The sequence below is a fragment of the Buteo buteo genome, chromosome 9, assembly GCF_964188355.1.
Source record: "Buteo buteo chromosome 9, bButBut1.hap1.1, whole genome shotgun sequence".
Lineage (NCBI taxonomy): Eukaryota > Metazoa > Chordata > Aves > Accipitriformes > Accipitridae > Buteo > Buteo buteo.
The window spans coordinates 44877818-44902184 of record NC_134179.1 but is presented as its reverse complement, the minus strand read 5'-3'; the positions used below and the strand labels follow the sequence as shown (position 1 = coordinate 44902184).

The 24367-nt window shown below is 46.5% G+C and overlaps 1 protein-coding gene across 12 annotated transcripts in view; it reads left to right on the top strand.

Moving 5' to 3' along the window:
• The window catches only part of PIP4K2B (phosphatidylinositol-5-phosphate 4-kinase type 2 beta), a 26725-nt gene extending 2358 nt beyond the window's left edge, over positions 1-24367 (top strand). For 3 of the 12 annotated variants that reach the window (XM_075036455.1, XM_075036453.1, XM_075036454.1), the window contains 9 exons: positions 8940-9037; positions 10671-10767; positions 14783-14935; positions 15710-15856; positions 16213-16251; positions 17619-17732; positions 18032-18290; positions 18681-18784; positions 19486-24367. In XM_075036455.1, the coding sequence (XP_074892556.1) occupies positions 8940-9037; positions 10671-10767; positions 14783-14935; positions 15710-15856; positions 16213-16251; positions 17619-17732; positions 18032-18290; positions 18681-18784; positions 19486-19566 (1092 nt within the window). In that variant the 3' untranslated portion in view covers positions 19567-24367. The other 9 variants (XR_012651737.1, XR_012651738.1, XR_012651736.1 and 6 more) reach the window with 9 other exon arrangements.

Here is a 24367-nt window from a genome sequence, read left to right as displayed (position 1 = left end):
TTTCAACACCGGGTCAGGGTTTCCCTCCCAGACATCACCGTCCTCATGCCTAGGCTGGCGTTAGGCTTCTCTGCTGCTAGACAGGTCTCTTTGCCAGAGTGTGCCTGCCCCCTCACACCCACCCGTCTGCCTGTGTCCTCTTCCCTGACACCTTTTCCAACACCTCTTCCCCAACACTCTTTTTTTTTTTTCCCCGGGACTGGGGAGGGGGAGCGATGCTGTTTTGGTTTGCGTCCCTTTGTGTAGAGTGCTGTTGTCCTGGTGTATCTCCTCTCTGGCACTGGAGGTCCTGAGGACGCTCATTTGACACCCACAGCACTGTCCCCTGTCACAACCCCTGGCTTTCTTCCTCAGGGCAGTCCCTATGTCCCCATTACGGTGAGGGGACTCGCATGTGCACAGTGACAATCCTGTTCCGCAGTTGGCTGTATGCGGACAATTACATGTGTCTCTCATCTCCATCCCAAAATACAAAAGAGTCTTTTGGCCCCATCTGTCCAACCTTGTCTCCCTCTGACTTTAGGCTTCAGCTACCAGAACTCAGGCCATGTGTGTCCCCTGGACTCAGCCTCAGTTTCTCTGGGTAGTGGTTGGTACAGGTCTTAGGAGGGAGGGTTCCTCGGAAATGTCTGTGATTGCTCAGCTCTTTAATCTATCTCCTTCAGAGGTTCCTAAGACCATCTTTATGTTTTTATCTGGAAAATTCTCCCTCGTCTGTGATGGCAGGCACAAATCTCATGCTAGAAAGGAGGATTGATTTACCGCTGCGCTCTCTTGGATGTGGGTAGTGGATTCTGTTCTAGGAGAATATTCAGGTGGTCAAATAATTCAGAAACCTGATCCCTTCCTAAATTAATATGCTTTTAGGGCTCAGAGACACCTATTTCTCCAGTAGATTAGTGGATGTTTCCTAGAGAGTGAAAGGGATTTAGGCTTAGTTTTTGCAGAAACAAATAACACACCAAAGAAAAAATCAGAATTGTATTTCTAGCTTGCCTGACAATGGAGTGAAAGCTTCCAAATGTAGTTCACCACAGCCCTGTCTTTGAGTCAAAGGATGTTCCAAGTGCTTGCTGCTCAGAGCCTTGCCCAGGAAACAGGATAATGAATTTAATCAGGCTTTGATCACTGGTGCTACTAGGAGCCCTGAAGAAATGGAAATTGGTGGGATTTTTCTGAGTTTCATTTGTGGCCTCTTAGGGACAGTTGTTCCTTGGTGGCAATTAGCTTTTTCTTTTTTTTGTAGCTGTCTGGGTACTAGGAATCTGGCAACTTTTTTAGGCACTGGATCAGGACAGTGTAACTTTTGGAGCACTTGGCTGTGAAATATTTAGGCAAAGGGAGGAAGGCAAGCAAGCTGACGGTTCTGCACGAGCACTAAGCTAGTAATGAGATTATATCAGATGCACGTTATGAAGAAATTGCTGCTAGAAAGGAGGGCAGTATCCTGCGGGGCTGGGAAGGGGGTTAGACAAAAGCTGTGACCTCCTCACCCTCAGACAGGCATGCAGGATTTCCCAACAAATTCTTGCTAGTTGATTTTCCTCCACCTCTCTGCCACTGATCTCAGTCTGCATTTGGGTGAGCCTCGTGAGTGCCTAAGAGGGTTGGTGGCTGGCGTGGCCATGCTGCAGAGCAGGCTGCGAGCTGAGGTGGCTTTGTTTGCTCAACACACGAGCAGCTGCTCATCCTGGTCTGTGTTTGGGAGATGATGTTGGTGCCCTGGTTATATGGGAAGTGTAATCGCTTATGTGCTTCCAGCAGATGGGTCTGGACAGTTGAGGAATATTTTCAGGAGTACCTTTGGACTTTGTTAGAAATTTTGGGGGGGAGGTGTTTAATGTTTGGCTTCTGGACCACGGTTTTAGAAGGAGGGATGAATCTCTTGGCTGTATTTGTGGAGCCCTGCAGTAGGAGGGGAAGAAAACTGCTATCAGCACAAACCAGGAGACTGTGCCAGGAAGATTCTGTCAAAAATACTTGCATTTGAGATGAACTTTTTCATGGACAAATCAAACAAACAACCATTTTATGCAATCCACCATTTCTGTTGACTGAAGAAATTCCCTTGGGTCCATTAACTGAGTCTGGCAACAGTTCGGCCCTGCCTTGTGTTTAAACAAGCTTGTTAGCAGCTGGTGTGAATACAGGCAGTGATGGGTCTGGAGAGGATCAGGAGCAATGATGTTAGCACACCAAGAACAGGAACTGGTTTCTGGAACACCAGTTCTGAGCATATCTGTTTAAATAGCGAGCTGGGTCTTGGCTGTCCTGGTGGTCCCCAGCCAGTGTTGAAACCAAGTGAATCAGGATCAGGGTGGGGCTGTGGCTGGTGTAAGCAGGGCCAAACGTGGGTGGTATTAGTCTGACAGCTAAATTTTGAACTAGAAAACTGTGGAGGGGAGAACTTGTGCAGATAGGAGAAGAAAGCGGAGTCACAGAGGCTCGCCCTTGATTTTTGGGTTTTCTGTAAGGCACTGTAAAATTCAGCAAACGTGGAGATGGTTCCTGGGGAAGCTTTGCTTGTGACTGCTGTTGTCATGGCATTGGAAGAGGAGATGCAGCTCCTCGGCATTGGTTACGTGCGTGTTGCTCCACGCACGTTCTCCACGTCCTGGCTGGACGTGTGTGCATGGGAGCTCACCAGCAGTGGAGGGAAAGTTGTGATGGTTCTGGAAGGGGGAAGCCATCTCGCACTGAACAGCGAGATGAACACGGCAGTGTTGTGTGATGCTCTGGAAACCATAGAAACAGTTGTAAGGTGCTGATTATACAAGGCAGTGGGATCCCAGTGAGTTCAGGGGTTGTTGGAGAGGTGACTCTTGTATCTGTTCGTTCAATGAACAGTTGGGTTTGTACAGGCTGCGGTGATGCTTCTCTAGGTGTCAGTTTATCAACTGGAAACGATCCCTAGGGCTCTGTGGATGTTGGCAGGGGCAGGGGGTAGGCATAAACAAATCCCATTTTTGTGGAAATGGGTAGATCTCTTCTGTTGGCTGTGTGGATCTTGCCGGAGGCAGCCTCCTGTGCTCCTGAGGCTCCGATTACTGGCTGAAGCACCAGCCGATCTCCTAGGACCTTAAGGAGTGGTGCCAGCCAGTACAAAACACAGCTATTTAGTATTCAAGTGAAATAGCAAAATTGGGATTTGCAGCACGCTTCTCCCTTCTCTGCAGTGTTGTTTTTGGTGTTGCCATGTTAATTCTAGCCAGAGCAGCATCTGCCACATATCAAATGTTGAAGTCCTATAAATTGGTACTGGCACAGGGTAAACAGCATGTATTTGTCCTTTCCAACACTTGCTATCTGCTGTGGCTCTAATTGACCTCTGGAGAGTGCAGCATATGGTGATGGTGATGATAGCCCGTGTTAATGATCGAGGCTGGTGGCTCTGAACCTTCTTATCTTGGGACCTCCTGTTACAATAGAGATTCCAGGAGCCCTTTTCCTTCTTGGGGCGTGGAGAGAAAAGGTTTTCCTGGGTAGTTCACTGAGGAAAATGGGGCTCAGTTGCCTGCTCTACTGCTGACTTGTGTGGCCATGGGTAGGTTGTTTAACCTTTCCGTTCCTCAGCTCTTGTCTGAACCAAGGGAAGTGGTAGCTCTGCCTACCTGCAAGTGAACTGGGAGGACAGATGCTTTCCAGTGGTCCTGAGGCCATGCTGATGCAATGGGTGACAGGCTGCTCTGTGTTGGTGGGGCAGCAGGGTAGCACTGACTGATTCCTCTGCTTGTGACACAGTGTTGTGCTGCAACTCCGTCAGGACACGGGAGTCCTTTCAGCAGGCTTCAAAGTACTTTCTTTGGGAAGAGGTGGGTTCACTGTCACTAGGGGATGCTTTTTTTTTTTCTTCTTAAGGCTTGCTGGTGTTCCCAGTGTGCTGATAGAAATTATTGACTACAAGATTCATGCTTCCATAGCATTGCAGGGGGGGTTTATTAGCTTGGATGCTGATTAATCATGCTCTAATTCATGGAAAACAGTGTTTTTTTTCTCAAATGGTTGCCCAGTTGCTGTACTGTGTTAAGCAGCAGCAAAGTTGTGCTGCAGATGTGGGTTCGTCTCCAGGCTAGTTAAAGTGATTTTGCTATGTGTCTTTTACCTACTTTCCCAGAGTATTATAAAGTTTAACTAATGCTCGCAAAGTACTTTGAGATGCCTGACTGAAAGGCTTTGAGAGAAACAAAGTATTTTTATTTTCCTGAGCAAATTCCTGTTGTAAAGAATCCTAGAGAGTAGACACACACTCCATCATCTGGATCTTGTTAGTAAACAAATTGCATTTTCCCATCAATTTACTAATGGTAATTGCCACTTTGAGGCTACAGTCAGGTTTTGAAACAAAATTATGCCTGGCCCATTCGTTCTAACAGCTGTCCCTGAATGACACAGAATATTGATGTGTCTTTTATTGAAAAAGGAATTGGCTTTGGTGAGGAAGACAAATTATCAACTACAGATAAACCCAGAATTGTACTGACTGGTGTTGCTCAAGAATTCAAGTAACCAGGAAATAAAAGGTTAACAGACAGAGGGGAGGTGGTATTTTTCCAGCCCTGTAAGGCCGGGATGGCTGTAGACTTCTCAGCAGTGTAGGCAAAAATGAATTCTGCTGACTGAGGATGAAGGGCCCGGCCACTCCTCTGGGGGGGAAGGGGAGAGCTGCTGGCTGGGGAGCTGGAGAAACAGCGGAGCTGAGCTTGCTGTTCCTCTGGCTGCTGGGCAAATGGAAGAGGAGGGTGGCAGTTGCAGCCTGGGAGAAATGAGGGTCTTCTCTCCATCACCTACTGCTGTTGCCCCGAGCCCTGATCCCTCCTTCAGTGGCATCTGGCTGCCTTTCCCTCTACGGCTCTGGCTGGGATCGCACTGTTTTTACATGCTGGGCAATGTGCTGCCTTGCCTCTCCTCGCTGGGGCGACCTCCAGAAACACCGTGCTGTTAGCCTTGCTTGGGAAATTGCTCCTTTGTTCTTAGAATATGGTGAAACCAGCAGAGAAATGTGAAGCATCTCTTTCTTAGTGCCCCTGCTGTTGCCTTGTGAAGATGTCAGTTGGTTTGTCTGAAATGTGTCTTGGTTTTAAATCCTCTGAGCTCCACTGAGAGCTTCCGAGTCTGGTGTTTGTCTGAGCCTTTTGTGAGGCTGATGGGCATGTGCCATTCATGCTGTCTCTGACCTGGGGAAGGGCAGGACCAGTGTCTTATGTGTTTCTGCAAAATGCAGGTGGCAGTGGCAAAATGCACTTAAATGATGTTTTCAGCCTGGACTGGTCCCTGTCAGGTTGTCTGTGCTTTCTACCCAGTGGGGGAATAGAAAACTCCTGGCATAAGAGGACTGTGCGAAAACAGGGGCTTATTTTCAAGAGGATTCAAAAGCAGATTAGGTCTAAAAAGCTGGATGCCTTACAGAAAACCAGCATCATGCTGGGTCTGGAGGCAGATCCCTAGTCTGAAGAGCTTGTGCTCTGTATTATCCATTCTTAACTTTTTCCACTTTGGGGACCTCTAACGCCTTTGTAGTGGAGGTGTGGAAATACCCCAGGCACAGAATGCTGTACAGCACGGACCTGCTCTTTGCAGTTGCGGTGCTTCTCAAAATAGCCTGTGACCCCTGCGGTGAGGGACTGCGGTGCTGTCTGCTGCTGGACCTCTGTTCTCTGCAGCTGCCTCTTCCTGAACAAAAAAACAAGTCTGAGATCTTGCTGTCCATCTTGTGGCAAGCACCATCCCCAGAGACCTCCAAAGGTGCTGGTACAGGCAAACTTTCTACAGCGGGGTAACATCTCGTTGTGGGAGACAGGAGGGTCAGACCTGTGGGAATGGGCTCCCCAGGAGCCAGGGGTTGCTGGGCACCTCATTGCTATGCGCCTTGCTGTGACCTTGCCTTCTGTAGCATAAATACACAGAGACACACACTCTGCTATATATAATCTCCTGCTACACGCCTCTCCTGGGGAGAAGGCGAGAGAGCAAACATGTGCCAGGCGTTAGTCACGTCGCTCTCGGAGGCTGCTCAGATTCCACCATGATAAGCACAGGAGAGGATCCCTATAGAGCAGTGCTGTCCGCTGCTTTTGTTTGGGCAAGGTCTTCTAGTGTTTCACTTGGCACCATGCTGTGGGACCTGGCCTGATAACCCTTAGGAGGGGGCGCTGGATGCTGAGGATCATACTACGAGGAGGGAGAATTTGGGATATCCCTTTTCCACGGTAGTGTGGGGTCTTTTCATTCTTCTCCTAAGGAAACTGTCAAGCAGGGGAGTTACTGTTGGAGCAGACAGTGCACATGCCTCTTGCTTAAACAATCAAAACAACCAACCAACCAAACAAAAAAAGCCCCTAACCAAACCCATGCTTGCTTTTTAGACTGGTGGCGTGAACAAAGGCTCAGGACCCACCTGACCAAGAGCTGCCTTGTGCAGTGGAGGGCAGGCTGTCAGTTCTGGGACTAGAAAAGGCCAGTTCAGCTCTTCGGCAGCAATTCTAGTCCCCAGCACAAATCCCTTCCTTCTCCCCATCTCCAGAGCCGGAATCCCAAAGCATCCAGAAAGCTCTTCTGTACACAGCTGGAAGAGGGGAAAGGCTTCTGCAGGGGGGATTTTCTTGGCTGTTGTCAGGGTGTTATATCTTGGGAAGAGTGGGGGCAGCTTTTAAATGAGACGAGGTATCCTGGCGCACCATTTCTGCCAGTCAGGAGACTTGCAACAGGTACAACATTTGCTTTGAGGTTTCTGCTTTGGCAGAAACGAGGACATCCAGAGACGTCTTGACATCTCACTTTGCTAACGTTTGTGTCTGAATTTCTGGCAGGGGGGAGACAATCTCCAAATCGCTGTTCCCTCTCAGCCGTCAGCACCCTTCCTCCACTCTGGAACAAGCTGATAATAGCTTGTTTGTGCCTTACCCACCACCGAGAAGAGGGTTGAGAACAGGCGTGTCTAAGGAGCTGTGCTGTCGGGCTTCCCCTCCTGTTAGACAGCAATAATTAGTGGCTGGAGGCAGCGCCTCTTTCTTGATACAGAATTAGCTGTATTCTCTTCCCCCTTCACCCTGAGGAGAAATCACTGCATGGGGCTCTCTGATACAGCTCCTGACAGAAGCTGGGAGCTGAACCCCAGGACCTGGGAGATCGCTTCCTCACCTGCAGTCCTCTTGCCTTTCCTCTCTTGTAGCTGTGGCTCAAGGAGCAGCTCAGTGCAGGATTGAGCCTTTAGCTTAAGCTGGGGGGTATTGGCCTCCCTGCTCCATTGTGATTACAAATGATGGGAGGTGTAGGACATTATTTATTTATTCATCTGTGCGGCATTCTCTGTACATCCCAAAGCACTTTATGGGAGTGCTTAATGCTACTCAGTGCTGCTATAAAGTAAATACAGGGCAGGGCTTTAGAAAGAACCATCTCTGCTCTTAACGGAGTGGCCGGTTTACTTTCCGCTTATCTGTTGTGTGGGATGACTGTCTCTGAAAATAGTCATCTTTTCTCTTTGCAGTGTGTATGTGTCTTTCTTCCAGTCTGACGTTTGTTAAATCTGGTCTGTTTTTTCCCTGGTAATGATGGAGAAAGGATGTGAAAAATACATACCTCATCAAAGGCTTGCTCATATAATTAGACAGCTCACTGCACATCTCCAGAGCTGGAATCTCCATGGTCCTTGCAGAGTTGAACCGTGCCACAGATCCCACTGCAGAATGGCTCCCTCCCACCTCCTTTCCTCTCCTCCTCCTTGGAGGAGATGTGGCAGCAGCTATTTGGACAGTATGGTGTGTCCTATGGCATGCAAGGAGTGGGGAATGTCAGAGCTGGAGTGCCTTTCCTTAGGCTGACGGCTTGGACCCCATTCCCAGTCAGCAGGGAAATGCTGCATGCCTTCCAAGCGTGCTGAAGTCACTTGACCTGCCTAAGGTTTTGGTGTTGGAAACAGACCCCAGGCCTGACTCCTAGCCAAACCCTGCTGTTGCCAGTGTTGTCTGCTTCTCTCCAGCATTACCTGCTTGGCACAGTAATTATGGGAATGGAGTTGTAATGAAATTGCTTCCTAAATCCAGCATGTTAATAGCAGTTCAATTAGATGGGACTTGTGTGATTCCTGTGAAGTCCATGTGAATGACTGACACTGGGGCTGTCCTCAGAAAAGGCAGCTCAGAACCGTGCTGCCTCTTGACCTGCTCTTGAATGCTGGCACAGCCTTGTCAGTGCATGGGCTTGTCTGGAGCAGGGTAGCCAGATATAGTCCAGAGGTGGATTTTGGTTTGGTTTTATTTTTTTCCCCCGCTATTGATGCTTTCACTGCTGGGTGCTTTAAGCCTGTCTGTACAATAGTAGCTGAACGTTCATTCTTCTGCTTCCCTGTATTCCTGTGGCTGCCACACATGACTAAGGAGCAAAAACAATCTAGTGGAGTGACTCATCCCTTTAGAGAAGGTGGCATAAGAGCAACAAGAGACAGCAAGCATAAAAACAGCATCCACAGGAGACCTGTGCTGTGCTGCACCAAAACTACCCAGAGTCTGTTCTGGCTGGCCATGTTGAAGACTATGGTCATCTGTGATTTGTAACAGTGAGAACTAGTGAAGGAATTGGCTGATGCAACTTTTCCTAAATAAAGGCAAAGGGGATTTATTTAAAACATATAATCTGCTATTTCTTGGTCTGTAGGTTTGTCTCAATTCTAAGCTGTATCTTGGATGATCAATGGAAGGTGAACAGATGAAAGAGCCAAGGCTGGCTCAGGAGTACTCACCACATGATTGAATGAGATGCTTCTGTGGCTTGTAACCACAGTGTTCTCAGGTTGCTTCAGCACAGCAAGTTGCTCTGAAAGTCTAATGGGTTATATTGCTTCAGAAACAGCTTCTGGGGTATTTGGCATCCCCATAAGTCCATTGACAGTAACTGCAGGGCAGTGGAGCTTGGGTTTTGAGTCTGTTTCCTTTCTCTTTTAGATCAACGAACTCAGCAATGTTCCTGTCCCTGTCATGTTAATGCCCGATGACTTTAAAGCCTACAGTAAGATTAAGGTGGACAATCATCTATTCAACAAGTAAGTAGGTGCTTCCCAACTTGTTTGTAATTAAAGCTCTTTGCTATGGGGGAAACTGGCATGGTGAAGGCCTTTTGGTTTGTTCCCTGTTGTAATGCCAAGAGGTCTGGTATGGCTGGACACATGCCCCAGTCCGTGCCCTGCCCAGACCACTCAACAGGACATGGCGGGGGGTCAGTCTGTCACCGAGATTCTGTCTTGTGGTTTGGTTTATATCCTTTGAGTGATGAGAAGTCTGGTAAGGCCAGGCTCAGAAGTGGCACTGCTACAAAGCTAGCTACCCATAGATATTCACTGGACTGGGTAGAAGACAATATTTTAGAGTTCACAAAGTGTAACTTGTCCAAAGCCCTAGGGCTGGAGTTTGCTGCACATCTTGGTTATGCACAAAAACTGATGCAGGACTGTCTCTTGACTCCTGCTGTGCCCTGTCTGGGTGTCCTGTCCTGACCAGCAGAACCCAAATCCCAAGACCATGGAGGAGAGGGCAGGAGTTTACGCTCTGTGACCTGATAGGTTACTTGTCTCTTTGAGACTGTTCACAGGAGACAGCTGTGAAGCTGCATTGTACGCCTGGCCCATGGGGTTTCTATGGAGTTACCCCCTTCTTCTTTCCCCAAAAGATCAATTTTTGGAAGCCCCTTTAAAACCATGGTTGTGACTGGTGCTCAGAGGTGTGTTCTGTGCCCTGGATCTGTGTGTGTGCAGGTCTGCAGTACTCCCTAATTAATGCTTCATTTTCACTAAGTTTCAGAGGGATCAGCTTTTGAGAGTGGGAGTGTGATTCAAAAGTTTGTCTTCTCTGGCACCTACAATTTGCAGTATCTGCTCTTCCCTCTTCTCCTACATAGATTTTAGTTTCCCACGTATTGGTGCAAAGGATTCTCATTGAGAATGAGCTGACAAAATCTCCCACTGTGTCCAAGCAGGACCATCCTCTGCTTCTTCCCGCTGGGCAGAGTAAGAGCTCTGGTAGGGAGTAGATGCAGCATCCCTCAGCGACAGGGAACATGGTCTGTTGTCCGCTGTACTGTGCTTTGGGCAGGCCCCATTCCTGGCTGGCGAGGCCTAGCAGCAAAGCTCGCTCTGTAACGGTTGGGACTGGTCTGGAACATGCCAGACTGGAGCTGATTCACCCCCTCTCTTTTGCGTTCTGGAGAGATGGTTTGTCGTGTGTTGACCTTTCTTTTGACGCACGAGTGATCTGATCTGATCTGAAATCAGAGCCACCCCCCTTTCCTCCAGCTTTTCATCTTAAACAGTAACAGTGTGTTGCAGGGGGCAGCTGTGTTACTGAACGGAACAAAGCAACAAAGGAGGAAAGAGAGAAATTATTCTGTCAGATCTGTGCTTGTGACAGGGGAGATTGTTCTGCAAGACAGACGTCCTCATCCAAAGAGCCTGTTCTGTTAGTCAAAAGCTGGGTCCTGCAAGCATTTCTGTGAACAGATGACTTTTGTAGGCATCCAAAGAAACAAGCTACCTTAATGAGGATAAATACTTGCAGAATAGGGCCCTTGTAGGTAGGAGGGGGCTTGGATATCCTGGGAGGTTAGCAGTGAAGTGGGAGAAGAATTGAGTTTGATTTCACAAGCTGGACATTGCACAAGAATATCTTTTCTGCTTTGCCTAGGGAAAACTTGCCAAGTCGCTTTAAATTTAAGGAGTATTGTCCACTGGTGTTCCGAAACCTCCGAGAAAGATTTGGGATTGACGATCAAGACTACCAGGTACTGTCTCTTCTCTCCCTGCTCTCCTAACACCTTTCCCTAGAACAGAATAACCAAGCTGGCAGAGAAACTATGATATCAACATTCTTGTGTGGTCAGTTTTTATGGGTTTATAATCATGGTTTGAATGGTTTTACCGTAACGCTAGGGGCCCACAGCAATGGAGTAGATCTTGCTGTGCCAAGCACTGGGCAATTGCAGAATGAAAAGATGGTTCCTGCTCCAGAGAGCTTACAGCCTAGGCATAAAATAAGAGGCAGCAGATGGTTGCAGACAGGCAGGAGCTGGAGGATAACAATGATCTAGTGCAGAACATCTGCAAGGAAAATGAGTCTGTCATGTTTTTACAGATTCGGGTGCTGCTTTAACGAAGTGTGCGTGCCAAGCATTGGTGCTGTTGAATTGGGTTTACAAAGGTGGCTGCTGCTTTGGGATGTGTCCCCCAAGGCCAGAGGTTCAGACTTCCCTTGGAGGGGAGAGACATTTTCTTGTATTAATACTGATGGGCTTAAATCGAGTGAACAAGAGATGTCACAACTCTTGCTGCTACAGCAGGGCCACCCTTCCGCACACAGCTCTTAGTCTTACGCATGCAGAAGATGTGTAGTAGCAGGCTGCTTAGAGACCTCTTAAATGAGGGAAGAGCCAGTGCAGAAAAAGAGGGTGGCTTTGATAGCTGTGTGGCCTTTAGCAGGCTGAGTGTTAGGTAATTAAACTCAGTATCTTTGGCACTCCACTGCAGTTGATAAAGGCTGGCAATGCGCCAGCACTGACTGGTCGAGGGCTTCAACTAAAATACTCACTGGAATCTGCCAGCCCAGAGAGGCACGTTAGGGCTGGAGGAGTGGGTGAGTGGTGCAAGCTTCTTGCTCTCTCCCTTCTTTGCTTTATGTGCAAACCCAGCCATGCTCCCTGCTGCCCGTGTTGTGGGAAGAGGAGATGGGAGCAGAGCTGTTCCTGCTAATCCCACCAAACTGCTTCCTTCTGGTAGTATGTGCGTGTGTGCCCATGTCCACATATGTCTGTGTATACACCATCCCCAAGCGTGTCAAAATTCTCCCTGACTATATCTAGATTATTGCCTGATCTCACCCTGTTTCGAAGTTAATATAATGAAGAGATGTGTTTTCTTACTCCAACTGCATGGCTCGTTGCACTGGTGAGACACTGGATCTACTTGATCCAGTTTCTGGTCTCATGTGGTATGGGGAAAGGAACAGATGTGTAGCACCTGCATCCCATGCTCTGACCCTTGTTCCCTGACCAAGTGGGGAGCACGCTGGTCCCTCTGTGAGAAGGGGTGACCTCTGAGGATACCGGGATTGGTGTTTGGGGCTTTTTGCTTCTTTGTGTAACTGTGTCTCAGTTGCCTCTCTCCTGGCTGCCAGGGCCCATCCTACTCTGCTGCCTGTTCTCAGGCGTGCTGGGTACTCTGAGGGTGTTTGCTCAAAGTGAGACACGTTTTTCGAGCAGAACTGACAGTCGTCTTTGCTTTTCTTCTGCAAGGGGCCAGCCATCCCCATGAGGAATAGTAAATGCTGGTTGCTGCCTCGTGGCTGCCTGTCGCAGCTCTGGTCTGGGTGACTGCCCATCTGCTGATGTAGATAGAGCTGAGCCCAGCGTTAGGAGGCAGGTGGTGTTCATTGTGCCTGTGTGTGCTCAGTGCCTTGTAATTACCTGTGAGCCATGAGTTGCACACACAGATCTCTCCTGCTTGTGACGGAAGATCTCTTATTTTCAGGACACGGCTGCTCAGTTCATGCTTTTCTTGAGCACATGCCTGTTAGATTATTAATTTTATTTTTTCCCTCTTACCGTCAGGCCTGTTCTTAAGGCAGCAATGGCATTTTGCCAGGAGAAGCAGTACCATTGCCTCCTGGTCTGTTGACAGTAGTTCATGCCAGGTTGTGTATGGCTCTTGAGGAGACTGCTTGGCCAGCAACACCCTGCCCCTGGGGCTGGCTGTACCAGGGTATGAATTTGTGTGCTGGCTTCCTCCATACCCTTCAACATACTTGCATGCAGTGAAGTCATTAGCTCCTAATTATTTTTTCTCCCAGTCCATCCACTATAGTATATTTTAAATTTTTTTTCTCAGTTTCTTTTAAGAAGTTATGAGAACCACGTGAAGTAATTTACATAGAAGCACCCACAATCTTGTTGGTTCTCAATACCTGGTTTATCATTTACATTTTACCTGTTGCTCTGAAGGATTACTTCTCCTGTCTCTGGGGTAGAGCAATTTGGCTCTTTAAAAGTGTCCAGCTAGAACGGAAAGCAGAAAACACTCATTAGCTGAATTCAGGTGGGTAAAATGTGATGGCTTGAGTGGGAATCGAGCCAGAATGCTAAATATAACACCCGAACTGTGGAAGAGGTGGGAGTGACAGGAAGGGAATGAAGTAAACCTAAGGGCTGTGAATTTGGTAATGTCCATATGTGGTCACATTTCTGCTTCCCATCTCCTCTAGAAGAAAAGCTCTGTGGTTTTGAGGTGAGGGGTGATTAAACTGTGTAGCACAGACTGATTTGCAAATGTCAGCAAGAAGCAAGGGGTTATTTTGTTTGCCTTTATTTTCCTGATGGTTTCTAAAGCCATTGGCAGGAGTAGAGTTTTTTCTCTGCTTCATTAAAGTTTTAAAAGCTTTAAATGCTTCATTCTGAAAGGAAACCTCTCGGCTCACTTGCAGCGCGACATGGTAAATCCCTCTTTCGCAGCAGGCTCTCCTTGCTTGCGTGTCTGTGTCTGCAGAAGAGCAGGCTCCCTCTGCTGTCTGCTCTTCAGAGAGCTGAGGGAAGGAGCAAACAGTGTAACTAGCAGCTAAAAAAATACATCATGAAATGCATTGTCCAGCCCCGAGATCCTGAAAGACACATCGATCCTGAGCTAAAGACCACTATCCAGGTGTCAGTACCACTGTGTTTCAGAGCACAACTCTCAACTCTCCCCCTCTCCTTGCACCAGTGGCAAGGAAATGCTAGTGAGTCTACACTGTTAGTTGACAAAATGGCTTCTGAACAAATGCTGGTGATGGGGCTGGTGGAGTTGGAAGGTAGTTGCTGGGAAGTGATGAAGGAAACAAATGGGAGACGGGTGACCTGCTTGGCTTAGTCTGGAAGGTGTGAAGAACAGTGGCTCTAACAGTGGGATGAGGCTCACAGCAAGTCTCCCTATCTGGGGAGAGGCATCAGAACAAAGAGCTCATGTTGTGGCTCAGGGAACATGGTAGATACTTCATCTGCAGCTTGCATGGGATTTTCCAATTCTGCTGCAAGTATGAAAAGAAGCTGCAATGTTTCGTTGCTAAGAGTGGAGACAGGGATATAAAGACAGATGCTGCTGGTTGTCGGAAGAGCAACCAAGCTATTTATACTCACAGTCGTCTTCATCCAATTGTAAGAATAGCAGAGGCTGAGGGTGGCTTTTGGTTTCAGGATGACCTGTAAAGAATTCCCAAACAATGAGACTTTTGCCAGTTTAGGCTGCTTTTTGATGGAAAAGAAGACAGGCCATTTCATTCATTTTTTTTCTGTTTTTCCTTAAACCTTGGACTGTTCTTAAATTTCCAGGAAGAAATACTAAGAAATCTTAGCCTGTGTTTACTGCCACTTTAAAAACCCCTTAGTAAAAAACATCTTCAAAAATGCATGCCAGGTGTTGGAGTAAAACGCATCAACAAATAGAAGGCCCAGATGAAAGCTCTAAACTCCCATGTCCAGACTTCTAAACAATTGGGTTAACCTCAGCAGTGCTGAACACTCAAGGATGCTTGCTTATTAACAGTCACGACTGGAGTGCGTTTGCAAGTGTGCTCTGAAGCTCGGCCAGGACACTGTCACAGTTATGAAGGTGGAGCACAAAGTCCCTGGGATGTCTGTTGTTCCAGAGCCAGGTTGTGGAGCTGGCCCTGGTCACCCATGCCTCATCTGCTTTCCAAGGCTTGCTCTTCTTTCCTCTCCAGGGAGGTGGCAGCTTCTGCCTCTCCTCCCCACTTTTTTGTTCTGATTCCCTTAGAACTCAGTGACACGAAGCGCCCCAGTGAACAGCGACAGCCAGGGCCGATGTGGGGCCCGGTTCCTCACCACCTATGACAGGAGGTTTGTCATTAAGGCAGTGTCGAGCGAGGATGTAGCAGAGATGCACAACATCTTAAAGAAGTACCATCAGGTACGGTGAGTCTGGAACCCTGGGAGGGGAGGTGGCAAACACCTTGGGGAGCATCTTGTGATTTTCTGGGGAAATGGAGCTTGGATTCACAGTGTGCAACCTGGCAAAGCTCGCAAATAGCTTTTGCAGAAGAAAACGGTGTTCCTTAGCATCTGAGAGCCAATTATGGCACAGCTGCCTGTTTCTTCACAGTGCTGAGCTCTGCTTACAGCTCACCCTGTTCCTTACATCAGTGAATTATGGATTGCTGGTACCTGAGATCTGTAAACATGCTCCTAATTCAGTCCTTTGAATTAGACTTTCCAGAGGGACCAGGGAGGAGACAGTTACGTGCAGCAGGGAAGGCGGAGGCAAAGTGGGACAGCTGGAAATATTCTACCCTGATCCACATTATCTGCCAGTCCATCTGCTCTTTACTTTCAGATACACTCACATAACCACAGGAATTGAAGTTAGCCAGTGCCAACAACAGCTCGCCCCGCTGAGACTGAGTGACGGACATGCACACCTAGTCTGTTACAGCAGGCTGGACATGCACACACAGTGAGATGCTCTGTCTCAGCTCAGGGCTGGAAGGTTCTTACAATGCCCTAACTTGCTTTTCTTGAGACACTAGGAGCCATTTGCAAGCCTCCTTTCCTTTCACTTCGGTGTCAGATGGCTGGAACTGGAGGCTTTAGTATCATCTTCTTGCTGAGCTTGTGTTCTGTCAGAGATCGGTTTTGTGTGACAGTACTGTCTTTCTCTGCCCTTCCTGTCCCTGCTTTCCTCCAGTTCATAGTGGAGTGTCATGGGAACACCCTCCTGCCCCAGTTCCTTGGCATGTACCGGCTCACCGTGGACGGAGTGGAAACCTACATGGTGGTTACCAGAAACGTATTTAGTCACAGGCTGACTGTGCACCGGAAATATGACCTGAAGGTGAGGGTTTGGAGGGCAGTCAGGAGAGCTCCTTTTCCAGGAGGGTGGGAGTTGGTCTTTGTAACGCCTACTTGACAAGGTCCTGGGCTTTGGTCTTTGTTCAGGGGATCAGGTTTTGGGGGCTCTGAATGGAGCTTCACTTGAGGCTCAAATGTTGTTCTATTCCCCTATCCCAAGTGGCCTACACTACACCAGGGAGATCTGTAAGTCTAGTTCAGGCATGAAAAAGGTGTTGAGCACTGATTTTAAAAATACTTTCATTATTTTTCTGCATGGAGGAATTAAATGGTGTCAATGAATTCTTTGGGTATATGACATATAGTGCAGTAATGCTCTTTTCTTTATTCTTTTATCAGGGCTCAACGGTATCCAGGGAAGCAAGCGATAAAGAGAAGGTATGGACCATTCCTGGCCAGCCTTTCCTTCCTCCTGGTGGTTGGAAGCAGGTGGGATCCAGCTGACTTCCCTTTTCCAAAGGGGTATTGAGCAGGGGATATTAAATGGGCCCTGAGTGATAACCTGTTTCTGTCCCACCTTTCAGGCTGTGCCCAGTAACTGCTCAGGAAGAGATGGTACAGATTTGGTGGTGCCCTGCCCTGCTCTGCTCTGTTATGTTGACACTACCAGGAATGGGGGGAACTTCTTGGGGGACAATCCCCCAAGTATCAAAACCCATATTAGTGCAATGGTGTCTTTATGGAAGGATTTCTTCATAGTGCTCCCTGCGTACCAAACTGAGTCAGGTCAGCAGTTAGCTTTTGCAACAGATGCTTTTATAAACCAGACCAGCTCCTCTCAGATTCTTGGCATATCTCAGCATGTTTGTAAGTTTTTGGTTTCTGGTGCCATTAGGGAAACTTATGACTAAGAATCCTGCCCATGCAAAACTTTGGCTGTGATGCTGCCATGAAAGGTCCTGTTGAAATCACAGCAGTAACTCATGGTACTACATGTTTTGCACACGCACATGGGATTTTCAGGTTTGGGACCACAGAGTAAGTCTACTCCAGCCTGCCCTAACATTAGATCTCTGGCATGAGCCAAGGAACTCCCATTTACATGGAATGCTCTGCCATCGAGGCACAGCTTCATCGTGCCTAAGTGTCCCTGGCTTGCTGGCTCTTTACTCTCTAGCTTTTTCTGCTTATGCAGTTTGTCTCAGACCATTCATATCAGATCTATATAAAGCCACCACATGCTCATATGTCATTGTAAGAACAAAATAATTTCATTCTCAGCTGCACAAAGGGGTTGTATGTTCTTCCATATCCATGAGAAATCCTCAGGGCCTGCTGCAAGCAGATTGCTCAAAAAGCAGTGGGTTTAATTTTTTCCTCAAGCCTTTAGGGAGAGGAGCGTTTTTTTCAAGCCGTCACCCCTTCCTCGCCAGTCAGAAGCCAACAAAAAATGCATTTCTATTCTGGGAGTTGGTTGGACCATCTCTGGCTAGAGCCTAGCTGTCAAGCTTTCAGACTGCAGCACATCTTTCTGGCAGTCTTTAAAGTTTGAGTTGCTCTCTGTGTCTCCCTTCAATTTCCCCCTAGGTACAGCTCAGCACATGGATTCATTGACAAATATTGTGCTCTGCATACTTAGTGGACAGGATGAGCCACTTCACCTTATAAACAGGCAAAAGGTCCTGGTACAACCCCACATTCGATCAGAGTCTCTGTGCAATCAAAATACCACTAATGGATCGGTGTACCAGCCTTCCCCCAAGAAGTAGGGGTTTTGAGAATTTGACACAGGCTTTTTGTTGCAGGCCAAGGATCTACCAACGTTCAAGGACAACGACTTCTTGAATGAGGGTCAGAAGCTGCATGTTGGAGAAGAGAGTAAAAAGAACTTCCTTGAAAAACTGAAGCGGGATGTGGAGGTAGAGTTTCCTGGGGGACAGTTTTTACTCTGTCTTCCATAACTGGATCCTCACTGTGGTCTCTGGCTCAAGGGGTGCAGCAGTGACTGAAAAGCAAGTCATTCCGGGATCAGTCAAGTAAATACAGTCAGTGTTATGCTGATGGCAGTGGGCATATGCTCTCATGTGTAGATTCTCTAGAGTCTAATAAGGGTTTAGCTCTCACTACAGCCCTTTCTTAGGAAGATACTGGCAGAGTAGGACTGAGGATTTCTGATCCCACATGGATGCTGTTATTCTCACTCATGTCTTTCTCCCAGTTTTTAGCTCAGCTGAAGATTATGGATTACAGCTTGCTTGTTGGGATCCACGATGTTGACCGAGCAGAGCAGGAAGAGATGGAAGTGGAGGATCGGGCAGAGGATGAGGAGTGTGAGAACGATGGTCTAGGAGGCAACCCCATTTCCTCCTATGGCACACCCCCTGACAGCCCTGGCAATCTCCTCAACTACCCTCGCTTCTTTGGGCCTGGAGAGTTCGATCCTTCTGTCGACGTCTACGCCATGAAAAGCCACGAAAGTGAGTATCTTGGAATATTGATGAAGGTCTGGAGGGCAGAGGAGGTATCCTGTGGTCTGGCTGGGCTAAATGGAGTGGAAGGACTGTCCACAGAGAGAGAGAGAGACCCTGCCAAGTGTCTCTCCTTTGCTGTGCGGTCCCTTGTTGTGGATGGTATGAATTGGAATGGATAGAAGTGATGCTTGGAGAGTAGTGGCATGTTCAGAGAGTGTGTGGGCCTCTGGTGTGCTGTTTCCAGTCATTCTTCTCTGCCCTTCTGCAGCCTCCAGCTGCCTTGCTTTCTCTGCTAGTTGCACCAAAACAGATCTGCCATGTATTTCTGAAGGAGGGGGGTGCAGCTGGGCTTTGCTCACAGCTCAGGGTGTGCTAGCGACTCTCTTGCCTTGCTAGGTGCCCCCAAGAAGGAAGTGTACTTCATGGCCATTATAGACATTCTTACGCCATATGATGCAAAGAAGAAAGCTGCACATGCTGCCAAAACAGTGAAACATGGGGTAAGCAGCCTGCTGCCTGCAGGGAGGATGATCTTTGGGGCTTCTGCTTTGCCTGCATGCCTGCGTGCATATGTGTGATGTCTCCTGACGCTGATTTTTCTACCAGTATGGAAATTCTCCAGTGATCCCATGCCCAAGGACAGCTCTTCCCTCACTTACTGTCTACTCAGACTGTCTGGGAAAGGCTTTACCTCTAGGTGGTTGGAGATGACTTGCATTTATGTCCCAGTTTGGGAGGTGCTTGATTTCCCTGGTGTGGCACCAACAGCCTCACAGAGCAGGAATGGACTGGCTGCAGGAAGACATACTCCCCTGCCCCCTTCCTGGGGCCAGTCCTGTTCCCTGGCAGCAATTCTGAACTTCCCAAAAGGACCTGAAAAAAGCCCAGGTTAGCAGGACATGGAGTTTTTCATGCTCCTTCCAAATCTCTAAACCATGAGGGAACAAATCCAATGCTTTGACTTAGTGGTCTGCAGAAGGTCCAGCTGGAGCTAGAATCAGTTTTCCTGGGGATCTCTCTAGACCTCTCAGGATGTTGTTTTTTCCTGGAACTTGCAAGTTGTTATGGGTCTTTCCAGGCAGAGACAGGCTGTGCTGACATGATTGCTCCCCGCTGTCCTCCCTCCTCCACCTTTTGCAGTGCTGCAGGGTCTGCCCTTCAAGGAGGGTGTTGTGACTTGTCTCTCCTCTCTGCCTTGCAGGCTGGGGCAGAGATTTCCACCGTGAATCCAGAGCAGTACTCTAAACGCTTCAATGAATTTATCTCCAATATCCTGACATAGTCGTCTTCAGCCTTCAGCGAGAAATGAAGAGAAGAGGGGCTACTTCCAAACAGAGAATGCAGCCTGTGACACTAAAACAGACACTGTAGCAGCATGTGGGGTGTGCATGTGTGTATGCGTGCGTATGTGTGTGTGCAAGAGTGAGTGTGTGGCACTGTGTGACTTCCGAGAAAACTAATTCTAGGTGCACCCTCCAACAGTCCACTTGACCCAGGTGGAAAAGTGGGTTTTTATGTTACAGAAGTGCCCAGACATAGATTTGAGGGCTTTTTAAAACAAGAAAAGTGCATTGTTTCAGCACTGCTCTTTCTAATGACATTTTCTCCTCTCTGATCAAGAGAATCCCATAGGGATATGATATGTGGCACTGTATAAAGGGGGTCGCTCTAGATCACATTCAGTGAGAGTGAAGCAGTGCCTGATTCCACAAACTACTACTTTTTTTTTTTTTTATTGGACTGTCTTTACCAGAAAGACATACAAGCCCTTTTATTTCCCTCTTGATAGGAATTGGAAGCAAAATAGCTCACCATTTCAAGGATGGAAAATATTACTCTGATAAGGAGGAGTCGCTGAACTTTAGGTAAATTCAGACTGGGACACTTTATATTTTTTGGTTAATTTAAGTAACAAAACCTTTTTTTGTAACTGCACTTGATTTACAAGAGAGACGAGGGAAATGAACATCTACCAAAGATGATCGCTTAAAAAGGTGTAACTCCTAGAACCTAAAAAAAAATCAGTGTGAGAAGTAGTAGAGGCATTGAACAACCTCAGATAATAATGTGCTTGGACCCATTGTGCTTTAAATTGGCCAGCTATGAAGATTTCATGAAAAAAAAAAAAAAAAAGGCATTTTGTACCTGTAGATATGGGATAGTATTTGACTATCTGGAACATTTCCCTGTCACACCTCAAGTCAGGAATTGCCGTGTCTTTTAGATGACAGCTTCACATCGCAGTTCTGCCAGTGTTAATCTAGCTAATGTTCAGTCTTCCTTACTTGCCCGATCTGCAACAGGTACTTGAATTTGTTTCCTGACAGAGGTTCTTTGGTTAGTTGGTTTATTTTTTAAATGGCAATGTGACTTGCACACAAAGGAATTGGACTCGCTACCAGTGGGGAGTGCTGGGAGCTGTGACTGTGGAGCAAATACCACTGCTCAAGAGGACTCAGGACTTGAGCTGTGATTGTTTTTACTCTTCTCTGCTCCATACCCCTCTCTAGAGCGACAGTCAAGGAGTGGAAATGTTTGAACACTTGCGCCAGATTATTTTCCCCCCCTAAGGAATTGGAACTGATTTGCGTGACTGAATAACGTCCTGTTTTGTCTCCAGAACGCTTGTAATATTTTTCACAGCCAAGCTTGTCAGACTTGCTTTGGGTTTTGTTAGCTCTGCTGCACAACAGTTACAGATCTTTTGGTTCTTTTTTTAATTTTCTTTTTCTTTTTAAGCAGGATTTAGAGTTTTGAACAAACCTCTTGCAGTTGAAACATGTTGCTTATCTGCCTTGAAACTGTTTTCACATATGCCTTTGTTTCGGGAATAAGCTGTTTCGAATGTCTGTCCTGTGCTGTAATGCGTGCTACAGTTTGCTGTGTGGAATTTGGTCCTTTTGAGAGATAACTGGTGCTCATCACATCCTGGTAATTTCCCTAGACTAACGCTAGCTCTGGTCTGGATTCTGAATGTGGGCTTGGGTTTTTTATGTTCATACCCACATTTGTGATGTGAATCCAACAGGTCTCAACTTTGAAGGGGACAAAAGGGGGCTAAAGTTTCAGCCCATAAGAGTGCACTGTAAATAGAGTCTTTAAGAAATCAAAACCTAATATTAGGGGTCATAATGGGATATGAATCTTTTTATTCATTCATGGGTCATTCCCTTTGACATGGGACAAATTTCTTCTGCCACTGTAGTCCAGTCCCTATTCTGTGTGATGTGGGGGCTAACACACCATTGTCTGGGAGGCTGAAGAGTCTCATGTCTTAAGGTGTGTAGCTGGAAAAGCCACAAAACAAATGCAGCTATGAGAATACTTTAAAAAAGGGAGGACTTAGAGGGTATCATCAGCTTAGTTTTGTGGGCATTATGTTGGTTGCTTTTCTCTTAAACAATAAGCACTTAAGTTTACTATCAATTAGAAATTAAATACCAATCACTTTTTATTCTTGACAGTTTTAAAAATCTGCATTGAATCTGCAACTTTGGCCTGGTAAGTTTGCCGTTCTCCTTTTGGGAAACTAGCTTGTACCTTTTAAACTGTTTATCTTTAAATCATGTATTAAAAAAAATAAAAGAAAAAGGGGGGAGGAGGAGAGAAGGAAATTAGTGAACTGCAGACATCCTGCACTGAGACACTACAAAACAAACAACCCAAAGAAAGTAGAAGAATGAAGCTTGCATAGCTAGGAGCAACAGTCTCATTCACTGAATTTCATAAACAGGAATGAAATTAAAATGCAGTTAGTTCCTGCAGCAATCTTTACAGAAGTCATGATGCTAAGGGCTTAAGAGCAGTTAACTGTATTTTCTTATTCCACTCTAAACAAACTCCTGCTGGAATTAAATTGGCTGTCTCTGGCTCAAGTGGTATGAAAAGCCCCATAAACTCTATTCACTTTAGCACTTCCCCAATTCTGCCACTTCTGTCAAGTTGCCATACCATGTGTATTAAAGTAATTAAATGCAATTTTCTCACTTAATGATGTATTACCCAGGTATGTAACTTTGTTTAACATAAGCATTTTGTATATTGTTTACATTTTGAGAGGTAGCATTATGTTAAAAATGCTAATTTTTGTTTCTAGACAGTATTTTTATTACCAGAATAAGAAGTGAAGCTGCAAATATTTGATTTGTTTTTAAAAGGGACTTTTTCTTTTGTTTTTGTTGTTTTGTTTTGTTTTTTTTTTTAATCTTGTTTTAGGTCACTTTTTTAACTCAAGTATTTAAAAGGAAAACCCAGCCCTTTCAATTCTGGTTTTACAACTGCTTGTGCTAGTTCGTTGTCTGTTTCTGGTGTGAATTTAGTTCTAGTTTGCTGAATGTAGATATTTCTGTCTGTAGCATGTACCCTGCGGAACACTTTACACTGAAGTGCATTTGACTGAAAACCACCCTCGGCTGAAAGAGTTGCAATAGGTAGGCAGATCACTCAGATCCTGGTCAGAGTGCAGGATTTTTCAAGAAATTGCAGTGCAATTCTTGGGTCAACTGGAGTTTCAAAAAGAAAGAAAAACTTAGTGTGCAGTGTCTCCAGTGCCCGAAGGCAGGGTGAGTTTGTGTGAGAAGCAAGCTGCAGGATCTGTAGTCCTGCCTGTACTGAGGGTCTCTCTCTTTCTGAACATCGGCCTGATCTGTCAAAATTTAAGAACTAAAAACTGCTTTGAACCTAGAACTTATCTTCCTCGTTGAGATAGCTCCTACAGTGTAAATAAGAGTGGGAGAAGGAAATCAAGAGTTGCGGAGTCACAGTTTGGGTGCTGCTCTGCTCCAATAGTGCAATAAAAACCACTCGAGAACATGTTGGGTCACCCTTTAATAGGAACCACGTGTTCTGGAGGTACCACACAGCACCCACCCTTTGTGTCAGCACTAGGAAGGAGGCCTGGTATTTGCTATATGTAAGAAGAATGTCAGCAGGAGTTCACTTCTCACAGCAAGGAGCAGTGGGATCCTTCCCTCTGGTCTTGTACATGCCTCTGATTGACGTGTTTTTAATTATAAAAGCCACGATCATGACATTCATCACAGGGAGAACTTCTAGGGTAGTAGGTGACTCCAGATTTCCTGCATAAATGAGGCTGTACTCCCACATCCAAGAATCCTAGTTTTGAATTGGATTATCGTGATCAGCAAGAACACTAAAACACTTGAGTCTTATTTCCTTTTCTGGGAGGAAACTCCTGCTTTCCCCTCCAGAGCGCTGCCACAGGTTCCTTCAGTGGGGACATCAGCTGGGGACTTGCCTCTTAGCCCAAGAAAGGCACAAAGCAAGGTTGCATTGTAGTTATGGGTCATGTTTGGTAGGGGTTGTGTCTTAGCCTTGACGGACGGATGCCTCCCAGTCCTGTGACTACTATGCAGTCTTTATAGATGCCTCCCTTCAAGCTGCACAGAGGTCAAAGTGTTTAACCTCAAGGTGGTACAAACCTTTCAGAAGTCAGTGTATGTGTCCTAAACTTGGTTTGCAACACTGCATAACCAATCTGAGACACATCGTCCTTACAATAGCTCCAAAAACAGAACAGGTATCCTCTCCCCATCTGTGTCTTAATGCCCCATTGCAGGTTTGCCTGTCAACTTCCCCTACTTCTGCAGAGCCATTCTCCAGTATCCGTATTAGCCACTACTGATTTTCCTTGCTCTTTGAAACGAGTATCTATCTTGTGTAATAGCGATGGCAAAGCTCGGGGAACCAACTGCTGGTCATCCATCATTTTTAGTGGTTTCAGTTTTCACCACTCAGAAATTGTGCTGATCTTTGTTTAGCTGCACAATGCTAAATGCAGCTGGATTGAGTTGGGTCAAGTGAGCGTATTACACACAGGTCACATGGGTGGGCAGGGCTAATCAGTGCAACTGAAAAAATGTGAATAAATTAAGTTTAATCTAAAACTAAAAAAAAAAAAGCATTATAGGTTTTTTCACTGCTGTTTTTTAAATAGGAATTTTAAGTCCTCTGTGCTTGTCTGTTTGCTAGGAGCAGTTTGAGACACTGTTACTGTTTTGAAATGCATGCATGTTACAAGATGAGTCTCCAACCAGAGAAAAATAAAATTAAAACTTTGTGTA